The sequence below is a fragment of the Mauremys mutica genome, chromosome 1 (assembly GCF_020497125.1).
Source record: "Mauremys mutica isolate MM-2020 ecotype Southern chromosome 1, ASM2049712v1, whole genome shotgun sequence".
NCBI classification, from domain to species: domain Eukaryota; kingdom Metazoa; phylum Chordata; order Testudines; family Geoemydidae; genus Mauremys; species Mauremys mutica.
Window position 1 is genome coordinate 168,506,512 of NC_059072.1, and position 16,739 is coordinate 168,523,250.

At 39.1% G+C, this 16,739-nt stretch overlaps 1 protein-coding gene across 8 annotated transcripts in view; it reads left to right on the forward strand.

Moving 5' to 3' along the window:
* ALCAM (activated leukocyte cell adhesion molecule) overlaps positions 1-16,739 on the forward strand; it is a 173,817-nt gene that overhangs the window by 133,965 nt on the left and 23,113 nt on the right. For all 8 annotated transcript variants that reach the window (XM_045001830.1, XM_045001829.1, XM_045001831.1 and 5 more), the window contains exons 4-9: positions 7-71; positions 536-623; positions 1,169-1,351; positions 6,809-6,936; positions 9,301-9,430; positions 16,270-16,382. In XM_045001830.1, the coding sequence (XP_044857765.1) occupies positions 7-71; positions 536-623; positions 1,169-1,351; positions 6,809-6,936; positions 9,301-9,430; positions 16,270-16,382 (707 nt within the window). The remainder of the gene's footprint in view (positions 1-6; positions 72-535; positions 624-1,168; positions 1,352-6,808; positions 6,937-9,300; positions 9,431-16,269; positions 16,383-16,739) is intronic.

Sequence of the window (16,739 nt, forward strand, 5' to 3'; positions counted from 1 at the left end):
TTATAGAACAACCATCTCAACCAGAAATTATACATCCAGCAGACTTCCTAGAAACGGAAAAGCTTAAAATGGTAAGAGCATTTTTCTTAATTTAAACTCATGTCCCTGGAGGTGAGCTTGGAGCTGTGCCATCAGCAAGATGGAATATTCTGTGTGTGTTTTCTGAGCTAGCAATAGTGTGATATGGGGAGGATTGCTCAGGACCCGGTCTGAGATTATAGAACTTCTGAAACCATCTCTTGGAAAACCAGTTTTCAGCTGAATCAGGAATAACAGCAACATGCTAGAACGTTACAACTAGCCCTCCCCATATCCAGAAGAATGGGTCAAGTTCTATTCTTCCCCCCGCCCTCAAGAAATACCCAGGCATCATTTGTCATTTATCCTTTTTAAAAAAAAATCAAAACGTTTTGGATTGTCCTTTCCTGAGACTTCAACTAATCACATAACCAAGAGTAACCATGTAAGCATGAATGGAGTAATTCTATCAAAATGTCAGAGGACAAAATGTTTGATAATTCTTTGTGTTCTGCAGCTCGGGGAATGTATTGCAAGAGATAGTTATCCAGATGGCAACATTACATGGTACAAAAATGGAAATATTTTGCAGCCCGTTGAAGGAGGTACGTTTCAGTAATGAACAATGAACCTGATCCTAGAATGACCTGCACATGTCAATAACTTTACTCATATGAGTAATCCTATTTAAATCTATAGGGTTATTCCATGACTAAAGCTATGCACATGGGGGGAAGGTTTGCAGGATTGAGGCATAAAATTGTGGGTTTTAATATTGTATTATTATTGCCAAAAAGTTAGATGTATCTTTCTGAGTTAAGGAATTTTTTTTAAGAAACTAGCAAATTAATTAGAAAGTGTTTGTTTTGTTTTTGTCTCTTTTTAAGTACCTACGGCATTTTAGGACAGCATTATTTGACAAGGAATCTTTCTTAGGGTGTTTTTTCTTTGTGGGCCAAAGTGTCAGGACCAGAGGGTGTAATCTGTTGCAGTGAATTTTGTTTATTGTATTGCTTGCTTTAAAATTCTTGTGCTTGGATGCTGAGCAATAGATGCATAAAAATGATTATTGTACAAAATAAGAAAAAATCCAAAATTAGGAAAGATTGTATATACTAAGAATGATACTGAAACGATGTCTTCTTTTCAGCTGTAGTCATGAGCTTACAAAAGGTTGTGAACCAATCAACTGGACTCTTCACCACGACATCTTCTCTCCAGTTCATGCCGACAAAGAAAGATGCAAATGCACAGTTTGCCTGTAGCGTGACATATTATGGACCATCTGGACAGGAAAAAATACCATCTGAACCAGTGGTCTTTGATGTTCACTGTAAGTTGTTAAAAACTTGGTCGCAGATTTATGTTCATAAATATATGATCTTTTTGGGAAAAAAAATCCATCTATCAGCAAAATCGCAGGGTCCCAGACTTTCTTTGATAGCAAAACCTCTTCCTAAAACACTGAGAGAAATCCGAATAATGATTCTCTTTTTGATAATAGGATTAATACTTTTTTAAAGTTGATCTGCAGTTAAAAGATTTAAATCAAGCATACACCGCATCCATTTCAGGATTGAGTTTTTATTCTCTTTTTTTTCAGTGACATTAGATTTCTGAATATTAAGATTACTGTTTCAGGAGGAAAAGTGTAGCAGCTAACAGAATCTTATGAGGAAATGGGAATTTCAAGTCCTTGTAACAAACTATTACTAAATAAGCTGAATTAGAAGTTTTCGTAGTAGTTGACTAGAGTTCAAAAATATTGTGTGAGAATTAAAGATCGTCTTTGCATCTCTCTCTGCCCAGCGAAATACGCAGTAAATATAAATTAGCATACATCAAGACTGGTATACTAAGGTACCCAAATGTTTAGAGTACTTGTTGAGCACAAAAACGTCATGAATCTAAACAAACAGTGCAAGTTATCCCTCTGCTTAAAATTGTCAGGGACAATGATCCATTATCCGGAGAAGAGGAAAGCCCCAGACTGAGGCAACCATCTATGGCTTACTTGGCTGCCTAGCTTCTCTTCCCTTCTGGAGCAAAGTCTGTGGAGAAATTTAGAATGGGGACTCAATTCTTGCCTTCCATTCATGATGCATCAATGCATTTTAAAGGAGTTATTCCTGTTTCTCACCTGAGTAAGCGATTCAGACCTCTGTTCCACTGACTGACTCTTCCAAAACAGCCAGGGAAAATGACAAGGAAGAAGGCCATTTGGGAATATCAGCCATTACTCCTAAAAGTCATTAAGAGATCCCATGTCTTCAAGCACCCACTCCATATCTATCAAATTGAGTTTGCTTTAATTTTTGGTCTCTAAAGAGCAGGCACCTAATCTCATTCTCTCTCGCCCCACTCTCCTACAAGACAAGGGAATTGCTGCACAGGCTCACTGGAGGATCCAGGATACAGTGAGGTCTGCTTGAAAGGAAGTCTGGTAGTGAGCTAATTTGCATGAATCTTATGTCTCCTCAAATTGCTCCATAGCTACTTCCTCTTAAGCAGTTATGCTGTCCCCATTGCCTTGACCACTTATAGACCCCAGGCTAGCCTACTTACTGTGAATCTGGTTTTCAGACTTCTTGAATTTATGTACCCCAGACTGTTGCAATCATGGCCCAATGTGAAAAAAAGAGTGCTGTTCCCAACGGCAGCATCGTCTGCACTGAAGAAATCACGGGTACTCTACACTGAAGATTAAAAGAGCATGGCTAGCAAGCATATTATATCCTGTTCTCTCAGCAGACAATTTAATTAAGATAACTTCTTCGTACACCCATCTCTAGCTTCCTCTAGAGACATTTAGTATCGCTGCACTGCTAATTAACTAACAATGGGAATTGGGCATATCCTTGATTAGTGAAGAGGAGTACATGGCATGAAGCTCCCTCAGCCACAGAATGAAGCATTACTAGTTTCCTTCTGAAAATACCTTTATTCATTTAACATAACTTCAGTCCCTTCTTCTTTTCAAATGTATCTCTAAACTGAGATCCTTATAATCTCGTTTGAATAGGTGTCCAGAATTGCTTTAAACAGATTTCTCCACTGCTGTTAGGTGAAGTTGTTGTTGGTGAGATACAAGTGGTTTTTTTAAAATGTGTCAGTAATCTTAATTAGTTTCGATCTCCTTCTTATTAATTATTTTCTTTAGCTGAATTCAGTACAGGTTTTAAAAAAAGACAGATTACAGCTCCAAGAAATGGAAATCTATTTATTTACCTAGTCATTTGCATTCAGATGCATCACCAAGCTCTAGTTGTCTTTTAGAAATTTAAAGAATGATAATCAGAAAATAACACAATACCAGCTGTTCGGTTTAAAGTCAGTGATGAGTCCCACTCATCCGCAGCTGCAGGGTCCTCCTGAATAATCATCCAGTTGTTTTTTTAACTGTACCTTATTTATTTGGGGATAAAGCTTGACTGCTCTGTCCTTCCAACAACACATGGAGAAGATGTGCAAAAATCCACTCCTCCACAGGCTTATCATTGGCCACTAGTGCTGTAACCTGCTGGATATCTATCAGTGCCCTAATTATTGCCCCTGCTAAATACCATGCAGCAGCATGGGGTTCCAGTAGTCACTGCAGCAAGTTGGGCTCAGTGATCTACTCTTCCCTTCATGTCATCACTGGTGCAGCCTGGACAACTCGAGGCTCCAACTTTCTGGTCCTGGCTGACATTGCTCCCTCAGCAATAAGTCATGAAGGCAGGGCTATGCAGCCAACCACCAGGACAGCTTACTTCACAATTTCGTCTCAAAGCTGCGCCAAGAATGCTGGCTGAAGTCAAGACGCCCCTTTTCCGAAGTAGTTGAGCCTCTCAGACAGTACATCAGAAATTACATTTCTAAGGAATCAGGGCAGCAGGCAGTGCGGGACTATATTCTGGATTTCTTGGCAGATAGACAACTCAGATCTGTGTCTACTGATTTCTTTAGAGGAGCTCTTGCATACCCCTCAGACCAACCAGATTAAATGAAAGATTCTTCTTTGTTACAACAGGATATGTTGTGATCATGGGCGGTTTAACTTATATCTTTACTGTTGGGGCTTGATATCACCATCCTGCCTCTGTAGAGCTCAAGAACAAACAGCATGCCTGGCTATGGACTGCCCTCTTTACCATCTTGATGGGGGATGGATGTGCTCAACATTTCCACATGATGCCATGATAGAGTGGTTACCTTATGTACCTGACATCATCTGATTCATTGTTCATGCTGCCAGAAGCCATATGCCAGAAGAAGAGTCCCACTCCCAGCTCAACTCCATAAGAAAAATACACACAATTTTGTCAAAAAACCCACCACCAACAAAAAAAACTCTTCCATTAAAATGAGACCCCAAATCTTTCAAAGTCCTGACCATATGGATAAGCTCTATGCAGAGCTCTGAAGTTCTTTACATTCAGTGTCTGGTGTGCTGCTGCTGTAGGGAGCAAGTTCCAGAAAACTATAGGAAGAGTGACTTAAATGATAAGTCCTGCAAAGAAACAGTGGTAGAGATGTGATAGCTCAGATGACTAAATAGTTTAGGGCTTCATAGATGTTGACTTGAACTCAGAAGTGAGAGTCACAGAAAAGACTCACCAGTTGGACATACAAACTCTCGTACACTGCCTCAGCAGCATACATCAGACTTGTTATGGAAGAGCTGTATCTCTAGGTTTGAAAGGGTGGTTCAGACTCCACGTCTGTTCACTGGTTGGCCTCTTCTAGTGCTACCAAAAAAGAAGCGTCAAGGTTGGGGCAGGGGTGGTTTTGTGATAGAATTATCAGGATAGGTTACTGAATGGCTGTGTGAAATGTTTGGCTATCAGTATCCATTTCCAGACATTGAGCCTGCAAAATGCAGGTGCAGAGTGTTACTTGCACAAGGTAAGGAGGACAGGGAGAAGGGGATCCTGACCTAGTCAGATGGATAATGTGTGGCGAGCAAGTTAGGGCCAAGGATTCATAATTTAGAAGGGACCATTGGTGATCATCTAATCCATTGGTTCTCAATCTGCAGCCTGCTTGCGGCGCAATCATCACACAGCTGTGGCCCATGTGACATCCTTAGGGCCATATAGGTAACACACACATTGTATGGATGAAGCCCACACAACACCGAGAGAGCTGCATATGCAGCCCACAGTGGTGAATAGGTTGAGAACCACTGATCTAGTCTGACCTGTATAACACAGGACTTCCCGGAATTAATTTCTATTTGAACTAAAGCATCCCTTGTGTAAAAACATTCACACTCAGTCACGAGTAATTTTTAAATCAAGAATCCAGTACAACCCCTTTGGTAAGCTGGGTAACTACCCTCAGTGTTGCACTGATTTCTCTAAATCAGTTAGAGAAATAGATTTAGTTAAACTGGTGAAATCCCCTTGTGTGGACTTATTTTAACTTAGCAGTAATCTTTTTTTTTGTCTGCTGCCAGCCTCACTAGTTAAATCAATACAAGGTGTACCCCTAAATAAAAAAGCGACCTCGCAAGGGATGCTCCCATTTATCTAAATCAAATTCTAAACTGGTTTAATTCAGTACCATTTTTTCTTACAGACAGGGCCTCAGAGAAGTCTTTATCCCAGGCTCCCCCCCCCTTTTTTTTTTAAACCCTAGATTCAAGTAAGAGAACAGCCCCACAAAAGACTTGAGACTTCCCCTCAGTGTGGTGGACTGTCTGTCTAGTGCTGCAACCACATTATAGCCTTTCACCCTCACTCGTGTCAGAGCCCAAGAGCCTTGTACTTCCTGATCCATTCCGTTTTCCCCTTTGCTGAGTAAATAGCATTGTCAAATGATGGTTATAATTTAAAATTTTATATATATGAACAAACCATGTGATTTGTTATTTAGAGCAAACCTAACCATTTTTGTCAACTAAAAAGTAGGTGCAACTGTCCCGATGCTGAACAGAGATCCACCAGCATGGACCCTAATGGAGTCATAATGAAGGCAGTGGAGGTCTGCCATACCCTATCCTAATGCAAGAGCATCGCATGATTAGAATACAATATATTATTTAAATTAATACAAAAAGTTATCTCTACATTGTCTTTCATTAATCTGGCCCATTTTACTCAGCTTTTGAAAAGTATATTTAACATCCTTCACAGGAGGAGTAACCTCTATTAGAGAATACTCTTAAAAAGTAAAGATAAGATTTTAAAAAATTACCACAGTACAATATGTTATAGCTCAACCCTATTGAACATGACAGAAATATTACATTTACAGCTTTGTTGACTGTGTTGAGTCTTAAGTTCACCAAATTCATCTTTCTGAAAGCTACTGCACTGATCAGCATATAGAGGAGCCTGGCTATAGTTGCTTAGCTAATATTTCTTTTTATTTAATACAAGATACTATTATCTAATTAGCGCAGGGGGGCTGATAGCTTTAGTTTTTTTGTGGCTGCTGCAATCCCTTCAAACAGCAAGCTGCATATAATGCTGTTAAAGTCTCTCGTAATGAAATCATACTGAGAAATTGTTCCTACTGGTCTTTTTTAACATGAAATTATTATGGTCACTCCTGCTTCAGTTATAGGCATTTTGCTAAGGAAAACTTGATTTTTATACAGGGTTTCTATGTAGTTTATTCTAAGAGGATTACTGCTAAGTATGGAAGAGTACCTAGTAACTTCATTCCTTCTATTAAAAAAAAAAAATGCAATACCCTCACCTGCTTCTGGAGAAAATTGTATATACTTTGGACATTTACCTTTTATGCATAGTTATCTTGGTACTTGACAAAAACTATTAACTTGTGTCCATTATTTTCACAGATCCTACAGAGAAGGTGACAATTAAAGTGCTGTCACAAAGAAATACCATCAAAGAAGGTGATAACATCACTCTAAAGTGCTCAGGAAATGGTAACCCCCCTCCACAGGAGTTTTTGTTTTATACTCCAGTAAGTATTACCTTACTATTGTTACTTAGCTATAATAGTCTGTACTATTTCTTCCTATTATTTGACACCAGAGGAACCCACACTGAACCAATCGAACTTTACCTTACCACGGCAAAACCCCCTCGTGTCCCTTCCCACTGCCCCTCTCCTAGTCAGCTCCCCCAGGCAGGCACTCACTGCAGCTCCCCGTTCTTCTAGCAGGTGATGAGCTGCTGCTGAGCAAGTCCTGTGAGCAGAGCAGAGGGGACGTGAGATGCTGGAAGTGGAGCAAGGCTGGGCACGCCCCCGCGGGAAGCCCAGATGCAGGAGCTGGACCCATGGCAGTGGCCAGGAGGAGCTGTGCAGACCCACCTTACTGCCCATGCAGGTTTGGCCCCATGTCCCCTGCGTTGTGATGGGGGGAGGGGCATGCCAGAGCCAAACCTGAATCAGTACAGGATGGCCGGCGCTGCTCCTCCTGGCCCATGCTGTTGGGATGGCTCCTGCACCAGTGCCCAAATCAATCCAGCCGGAGCTCAGGTTGCCCCTCCCTTCAACAAACAATGCCCTAGGCATGTGCATAGGTTGCCTTATACCTTATTCAAGTCCTGCCAATGGTAGGCACCATGCATAAAGTGCATATGGCTGTGGGTACTGCTGTTCAACACTAGTTTCTGTGGACTGATGTTATAAAGGCTTATATAACAAATTAAGGCCTCTGATGCTATTAACAAAGTGAAAAGATGACCTTGGCAAGCTCAGCAAACTCGCTGAGAGGATACCAGTCTGGAGCCTGCAGAGAATCTCTCTCAAAATTTAGTGAAGATTTTTTTTACCCTCTTCACAGATTAGCAAACTTTTTACACAAAATATATGATGCAGTTGTGTTCATAGAAATGCAGTGGTGAAAAAGGACCAGAGGAAAACAGTTTAACTCAAATACGAACAGAGTAATCACATGAGAAAAATCAAATGTAGCAATTAAGGTGGCAAAATCCCATCTCAGATTTAGATCTTTCTCTGTAAAGTATATTGAGTAATTAATTCCTGTAGTGACAGCCTTCAGAAGAACATCAGAATTGTATGGTGAAAAATAGAGATACAATGTATTAATGGAATTCTTTTTAAATGGGGGATAAGATTTATAAAGAACAATTTGAAAATTATTAACTACGCGTTAAAGGGACAAACATTCTTTTCGCACGAGTTTAAAATAGTTTCAGGTATCACACTGGCCATTTCTTGTGGTTTCACAGTTGCATCTTCCTGTATTTATTTTGTCTTTACTCAACACAAACAAGCATTGACTGACAATACAAGGGAAATAGTGGAATAAATTATACACAACTTGCTGTCAAATGCAGAAAGTAAAAATTGAAAATAAAGTTAATGTTTATATTATAGTATATATTAGTTATAGTAATCTTGCAATAATAGGTGAAATATTTTCAGACAGAAATGTGATCATTTGTTGTTTCCTCCTTTTTGTTTCTTGCATTCTTCCTGTGTTTTCTGCTCCCACTACACCATCAGAATCAATTTACCTTCAGGACAGGAAGACCGTGTGCTTCCAAGGAGCTCCAGACCACCAATTACTTAGCTTAATAACCCTCAGCTACTTTGGACTCCTCTCCTTTTGCAGCTTGCATTGCTGCAGAACTGTGATGGGAGGCAGGGTCTGATGCCACTCCTCTACCTCAAGCTGCAGGTGAAGCTTAGGGAGAGCAGAACTGATGCCCCAGTCAACCCCCTTTTAAGCCATGCTAAGCAGCAGTTGTAGAAGGAGGGCTAGGATGGGATGCACCTGTTCTGTGATGAACATGAGTGAGCTAAGGGCTCCATTTGACATGGACTTCAGCCTCCTAATTACATCTCCAACATTCTCTTGCTTGAGGGGAGCTAAAATTAGTGCTGTGTTATGGATCTAACAATGTTTGTGATACACTTCAGTAGTTAATGTTTCCTGGAACTTGTAGCATTTCAGATAAGAGATTGTTCCCCCATCATAGTTTCTCTTTGCAATGTTATGATTATTATACATTTTGTTTTGTCTGTATGTAATCTTCCCTTCCAATCTAGCTGTTAAACATCTTAGATTTTGTATTTTTCTAACATTTCTGAAAATCGTCATTTAAGCTGAATGTTCTAAGTAAAACTTTTTTGTTAATGCGGGAGTGACTTTGCAACTGTGCAATGCCTGCAGTCGTGCAACAAAATTAAATCTGTGCTATACTCCGAGGTGGTTGGATTTCACTGGTGCTGAATGTATATAGACTGTGAAGCACTTCAGTCTAAAAATTGTTTGATAAAATAGTATTCAAAGAACATGTGACTGTCCTGTTAGCAACTTTCTGTAACCCATAAGTGTAATACTTCCATCCACAGGGAGAATCCGAAGGCATAAGAAGCTCAGATACTTACATAATGACTGATGTGAGACGAAATGCAACAGGAGAATACAAATGCTCTCTGATTGACAGAAGCATGGAGGACTCAGCCACTATCACAGTTCATTGTAAGTCATTGTATCTTTCATTCCCAGAAACAATTCAAACACCTTACAAATTCTGGGCCAATCCCTCCTTGTTTTACTCATGTGATTAGTCCTATTGACTACATTAAAACTGTATGCAGTGCAGTTGTAACCTTGTCAGTCCCCGAATATTAGAGAGAAACAAGGTGGGTGAACATCTTTTATTGGACTCTGTCACCTACAGGAGAACTGAGCATGGAATAATTGCAAACAGTATTTGATCCTTTGTCTTAGAAAAAAGTAAGTGCATTTTTATTAACTTGATACCTTTTAATACCACTGTAATTCAGTGGATTAAAACAGGCCTGCCTACTGTGCAAACTGTGCTGACACTCAGCAAACATATTTTTGACAAGTTGCGATCAGTGATGACTTGTGTATTTTAATACACAAATTATTGTATGAAGGCACTGTCTCAGAATCCATTTACATTTACAGAAGCATCATTTGATCCATTATTATGTCAATCAAAACCATGATTCACAGGAATTTCCATTCTGGATCATACTAGTTCAATATCCTATCTCAGAAAAGGGCTAGTACCACTTACTTCAGAGAAATGTGCTAGGAACATTGTAGGTGGACAATAAAGGATTAACTATATCCATAGTGGAGATTTCTCCTTAAAGCAGTCATTTAGTGTTTGGCATATTACGTAAAGTGTAGGAGAGTTGATATCCCTTAATATATCTCTGTGGATTTTCTCGTTATCCATAAAAAAATGTGTAACCATTTTTTTGAATCCTGTAAACTCTTGACCTTTAATTCGTGTGGCAATAAATTCTACCAGCAGAATAGGCATTTGTTTTAAAAGTATTTATTAGTTTTAAATGTGTTGCTTTTCCATTTCATTTACTATTCACTTGTTGTTATATTATGTGTAAGGATAAAGAGGAGCACCCAGTTTGCATTCTTTACAACACTGATTATTTTATATACCATTGCCATACCACTTTTTCATTTGTCTCTTCTTTAAACTGTCACAAATATTTTCAGTCTGTCTTCATGCTGAAGTATCCCTGTGCTCTCCTCCCCGCCACACACACACACACTTTGCATCTCTTCTATTTCTGCTCCATCTTCTTTTAGATAAGGTAACCAGAATTGAACATAGTATTCCAGGAGATGGTATAATATCAATTTATATAATGGCATCACCATTATTCCCCCATCCTATTATTTACATATCTTAATATATTTTTCTTTTTTTTCTTTTTTACTGCTAATGTATAGTGGGCAGAGGTTTTCATTTAATTACCTACAGGGATGCCTAGCTCTTTTTCCTGAGAGATTACAGTTAATTTAGAACTGATTTATCTGTGTGAGTAATTCAGACTGTTCTTCTAATTAATATTGTACATTTAACAAGGACTTTCAGCATCTGCCATTATGTTGTCCATTCACTGAGCTTTGCGGGTCCCTCTGAAGCTCTAAAATATTAAAGTGTCAACTAACCTGTAAAATTTCTTGTCACCAGCAGATTTTGCCATGTCTCTATTCATACCCTTTTCCAGATTACTTAAACATACATCAGTTCTGGTCTTAGTATAACCCACTGTCAACCTTTTACCATGGTGAAAAGTCCCCATTTATTTTGTGACTTTTAGTGAGTTCCTCATCCATGGCATTTTCTCATTCTGTGACTACTTAATTTCCTCAATAGTCTTTTCAAGAGAGATATTTCCAAAGGCTTTTTTTTTTAAATCCAAATCATTTTTATCAGCTAGTTCTTTTTATCCTCTATTTTGTTTACAGGTTGAAAGAATTCTAATGGATGGGAGAAGTCATGCTGATTTTGGTTTATTACTATCATTAAATGTTCATCTCGGTGTTTTATAATCCAGTTGTTCAGATATTATGTCAGCCAATTTCCTGGTACTTAGTAAGGCTTGCTTGTCTAACTCCCAGAATCACCCGAGCATCATCTTTAAAGATAGAGGCAACATTTACTGCCTTTGAGTTTCAATATAGTAATTGATTTTAATGAGTGCATATTGTTGTCAGCAGCCACTTCCTTCAGAATTCTTGAATATATAGCATCAGGTCCTGTTGAATTGTTCCTCTTTCATTTAATCGGTGTGTTCCTATTCTTTTGACCCCTCAATCCCTAACGTTGCCTCGCTTTTATGATTTAAAGATTATTGGCCTAAGGTGGAAATCTCCACAACATGTGTTGTGGTGAGAACTCATGTAGCTTCTCTTTAGCTGCTTTCTCCTCTATAATTGCTTGCTTTACTCTGATAGTTCAGCAGAGCTACTGCTTCTACCAATGCTTTCTGCTTCCGATATACTTAAATAATTTCTTGTATATTTTCATGTCTTTACCTATTTGATCTTCAAATTCCATCTTTGCCCTCCTGACTTCATCTCACTTTTTAACCTACCATAGTTTGCTTCTTTCTATAGGCTTATTTGGGGAGGTGTGGTGGTCTGGTTTGTTTGGGTTTTTTAAGAATACTAATTTGGCTCAAATAAATTCTTCAACCTGTCCATTTAACTATACGCTTGCCTCATTGCAGGGGTGTGCATTCCACTCAGTGATTCAGTTATGGTATACTTAACCTCAGCAGTAAGACTACTTAAGGATTTATTTACTCACTTTTGACTTTATGATCTTAAGGAACAATTAATAGAAAATATTTTATTTCCATCCATGAATCTATATACAACAGGTTTATTTGGTTTTTTTTTAAATATATCTATATTTCATTCATAATAGTGGATGCCAAACAGACTTTTTATTGGGCAATTTGACTGTACTGGTCTCTTATAGGTGTTGGGTTTGGGAAAAAACTTCTTGCTGACACTAAAATACATTACATTACCACTTCATAGAAAATCATGATTCTCCATGCAAAACACAAAAATATTAGGTGGAAAGTACATTGTGAGACCCCTATGGAGCTGAATATTGACATTAAAATGCCTTAATTTTGGTTACGCACCAAATTCAGGGGTATACTATGTCCATACAGTAAGTGGGCAAGGAAGTAGGGGACAATGCAGAAGGAGCATCCTCACGTACTGACCACAGGAACTGCATGAAGTTAGCACCAGCAATGGCATTTGCCTTCTCAAGGGAAGGTGGGACATTCGTGGGTCCATGGTCCCCTTCAAGTGACCAACACAGCTGACTGGGGCAGCAGAGAGTGCCTGTTGTACCTTGTCATAGGATAGTTGGCTGTCCTCACTGCTCTGTGGAGTTCCAGGAGACACTGTTCCCACTTAAAACATAATGTGTCCCTGCACTTCTGCTGCGGCTGCTTTCCTCTGTCTAGACCCTTATATCAGACATAAAGGATCCTCTTTTCTGTTGAGGAATGTGTGCTCAAGCTAAATAAATCAAGGGGTTCTGTTAATTGAATTGATCCTTGTAAACCAACATGATTTTAGGAAATCTATAACCAGTGTTAAGCGTCTAGACTGCAAGAAGATCATTAGTTTTTTGTAAGAGATGCCAAATCAAACATTATTAAAAATCTAAGGGACATTATCTTTCAGATGATATGACATCTGGGACCTTCAACTCCCAGTAGACCAGCAGAAGGTGACATTGGAGTGTTAATATATTCAGGATGCCCAAATTACATGACATAATTACTTGACCCTCCCGATTACAACAAATAGTTCAAATCCAGTCTGGCACTTCCTAGTTTCCTGATTTGAAATCCCACCGTCGCAATAGAATGGGAAACATCTCTCTAGTATTTCCCACATTCATTAAATGACTCTTACACCCTCAGGTACTACATGGTGGTGTAATGACGTGTGGGATGTAATCCTCACATCTTCACCATGCTACTTCGTATGCAAAGCCAGTACTGCTATCAATCCAAGTCTTCCAGTTTACACTAAATTAAAAGTTAATGTATATTAAATATGGCACCTACTGTGGAGTTTGTTTTTAATGACGAATAATGAAGGGAGTTTTAAAGGCGGAAAAAAGAAACCTGAAGCAAGTCAGTGTAAAAGTGGAGTATTTTATTTTTTCCCTCTAGAAAGGCAAGAGTATGCAAACCTTTTTCATACCGCCCTACTTACCTTTTCATCTGTTGGCACAGATGTTACTAAGTGTCATAGTACACCTCTACCCTGACATAAGGCTGTCCTTGGGAGCCAAAAAAAACTTACCGTGTTATAGGTAAACTGCATTAAATCGAACTTGCCTTGATCCACCAGAGTGCACAGCCCCCTCCCCTGCCCCGAGCACTGCTTTATATCGGGTCGCGTTATATCGGGCTAGAGGTGTACATAAGGAAAATTGGTGTATGCAGACAAACTGTTTACCCAGATGCCCACAATGATTTCCAAGGGAGAATCCTCTGCTAAATGTGAGCTTGTCTCCCTGCCCATTCTATAAACACCTCTCAGGGCTTTTGCAGCTCAGAAGTAAGATCTTAAGTCTCAAGTTCACTGCAGTTTTTCCCTAACTTTGAATGATTCATAGCAATATGTGAGAAGGGTGGTGGCCTCAGTTCTTTCACTGAAAACGGAGGGGACCTAGCCTGTTACCCAGGAGGAGGTCTGCGTTTAAAGACTGCTCTGTTCAGAGTGTCAGTCTTGCAGAGATGAAGGCCGAGAATTTAATGAGTTCTTGCTTCCCATGACAGGATTCCTTCCTGAATGAACTTCTATGATCTCTTGAGTCTGGGTTGATATCCTGCTTCAAAGAAATAAAGGCTTGTGTAGACCTCGAAGGGGAATAACCCCAAGGAAAAAACTGCCATAGCCTCTCTACCCTATATTGGCATGTGCTCAGAAAATAGGAGGAAACAAGCCGAGTGAGAACTAATCCTCCCTCACCCAGGTGAAGCAGCAGTCTATGCAATTGTTCTTTGAGTCATTGTGGGGAGAACAGATGAACTCCTCTCTCTTACTGAATTTTGATGGCTTTGCTTTTGGGGACATGGTCTCTGGAAGAGGGAAATGAAATGATACTGATCAGGTAGTTGTCTCTCTTTGGTAAGGTCTTTGTACGTGTGCCTGCTGTGTGAAGTAGCAAGTGAACCAATAGAGAAAGAGTTCATGTAACCACTGATAGTAGAAATTAGGCTTATATTAGTAATAACACCGATATTACTAACATTTGACATTATTCATTGTTATTGCGAGATGGGCCCGATCCTCTCTTTGATACCTGTTTACCTTAATTATAATGCTCATTCTAGTGAAATTGGTGATTGAAAGCAGCAGAAAAGTTGACTCTTCTGTTGAGTGAATTTGCTTACTATTGGGATTAAGGAAGCACAATTCACAGGTTTTAGCAATTCTAAGATCTCTAGTACTTAGAATTTCTATCTGTATATTCTCATCTGCATCATCAGCCGTGTCTTGGGTATTTCTAAGATGACTGTTGCTGTAGTATCTGAGGATTTAGAATCAGGAAGGCAAAACAAGCAGATAATAAAGGGGGCATCTCATATATAGATTTTTTTTGATTATCTGTAATGATAGGGAAAGGAATAAAGAAAAAGTAGGTGACAATTTAATTAGAACTCCGTTAGTTGCCTGAATGCGGTAGTGGTATTTTAAACCCTTTAACAACAACAACAGAATCCAGTAAATGCAATACCACCATTTTCATGAGAATAATTATATGGTACTACAGAGCTGGGCAAAAATATTTCTCGCCTGGTGAGTCTCCTGCCCTAGAAAGAACAAAGTGGGACTTTAGGGCTCTGGCCCGAGGAAAACAAACATTTTAAAAAACCTTCTTTTGAGGTTCACCCTCTTGTGTCTAGCCTGGCTTTTTTTTCCCTTCACAGCTGTTGTTAAAATGGTAGGACATGTTGCAGTGCTTTTCCAGCAAATACTGTGCCATGGTGGAATTATAATCTACTGTGGCTCAGAGCTCCACCAGCCACTGATTTCCATACATGCAATATTTAGGGTGACTAGGCTTGTTGGTTTGCATAGTAAGATGCTAGGAGGTGGGGATGAAAGCAATGTTTAATTGACTTTCCTATTCTCTCGCGATAAGATTATGTATGCAAAAAATAAACAGTAGCATCTGGAGTGGCCTAGAATTTGGAATGTCTGAGACCTTATGGCATCATATAAGAAGTAAAAAAGGGAACTGATGGATTGGAAAGCTACATAGCGGTTGATGAATGAGTGTGTTTTAAGTTAAGAAGAAATCTTGGAAAAAAGAATCAATGAACAGAACATATGCTGCCTCCTATCTCTGTGACAAAGGCCCTAACCCACTTCTCCCATTGAGTTGCCAAACCCTCCTGCACCATCCCCTCACCCTGCCTCCCCAAACTGGGGAAGGTCTTCCACACCTCTTAAGAGAATCAACCTGTCCTTCCTACCAATTTCAAGAATTCTCTCCCTTGTTCTCCTCTGCCCAGTATCCCTACACGCAGCTTCTAAAATTCTTCTCTATCCCTCAAGACAAGTCCTCTAATCAGATTTCCACCCCACTCCTAACAAAAAATCCTTCTCATTCCACTCTGCTGTTTCCTTTGCTAAAACTCTCTCCCCTACCTGGACAACATCTCCAGTTTCATGAACCTCCTGGATCCATTTTTCCAGCTCCACAAGATGGGAAAACATCTGTTTATTAGCTGATCTGTGCCATGTTTTCACTTTTAGACTATAATTATAGTAGATATGCAAATACTCTGCACTGTGTTTTTTCAGGATCATTATTTATCTGTCTCACTTATAAGAACTGATTTAGATTTTTTTTTTTTTGAGAAAACAATCTAAGTTTTAGAAGTGCAATTAGTCCACTGATTTCTTTTTTTTTCTGTAAACCCTCAGAATGGTCCACTCTTCTGGGATTTATCTTTTAACAATGTTCCTTTTTATCATAGATTTGGATTTATCACTTACTCCTAGTGGAGAGGTTATTAAGCAGATTGGAGAAGCTCTGCCTGTATCATGCAACATCTCTTCCAGTAGAAATGCAACTGTGTTTTGGATAAAGGTTAGTAATAATTCTTGTTAACTCCTACTCATTTTATTTGGTTACTCCCTCTGTGTTTTGGGAAGAATCTTTTTAAAATTGATCTTTTATAAGCAATGACCAACTAAAATATTAAAGTGGACATTTAATACTATAAATGTTCGGATCAATTTGCATAAATTTTCAAAGGTGATTAGTGATTTTGGATGCCTCAGTTTTTGGGTGTGCTACTTAACACTTTAAAAGCACCTGATTTTTCTGAAAAACTGTAGCAGGCGCCTGAAAATCAGTCCCTTTTTAAGGTGCCCCACTTTGGCACTGAAAATATTGAGGTCTTCACACACTCTAAACACTTTTGAAGATTTAGGCTATTACGTT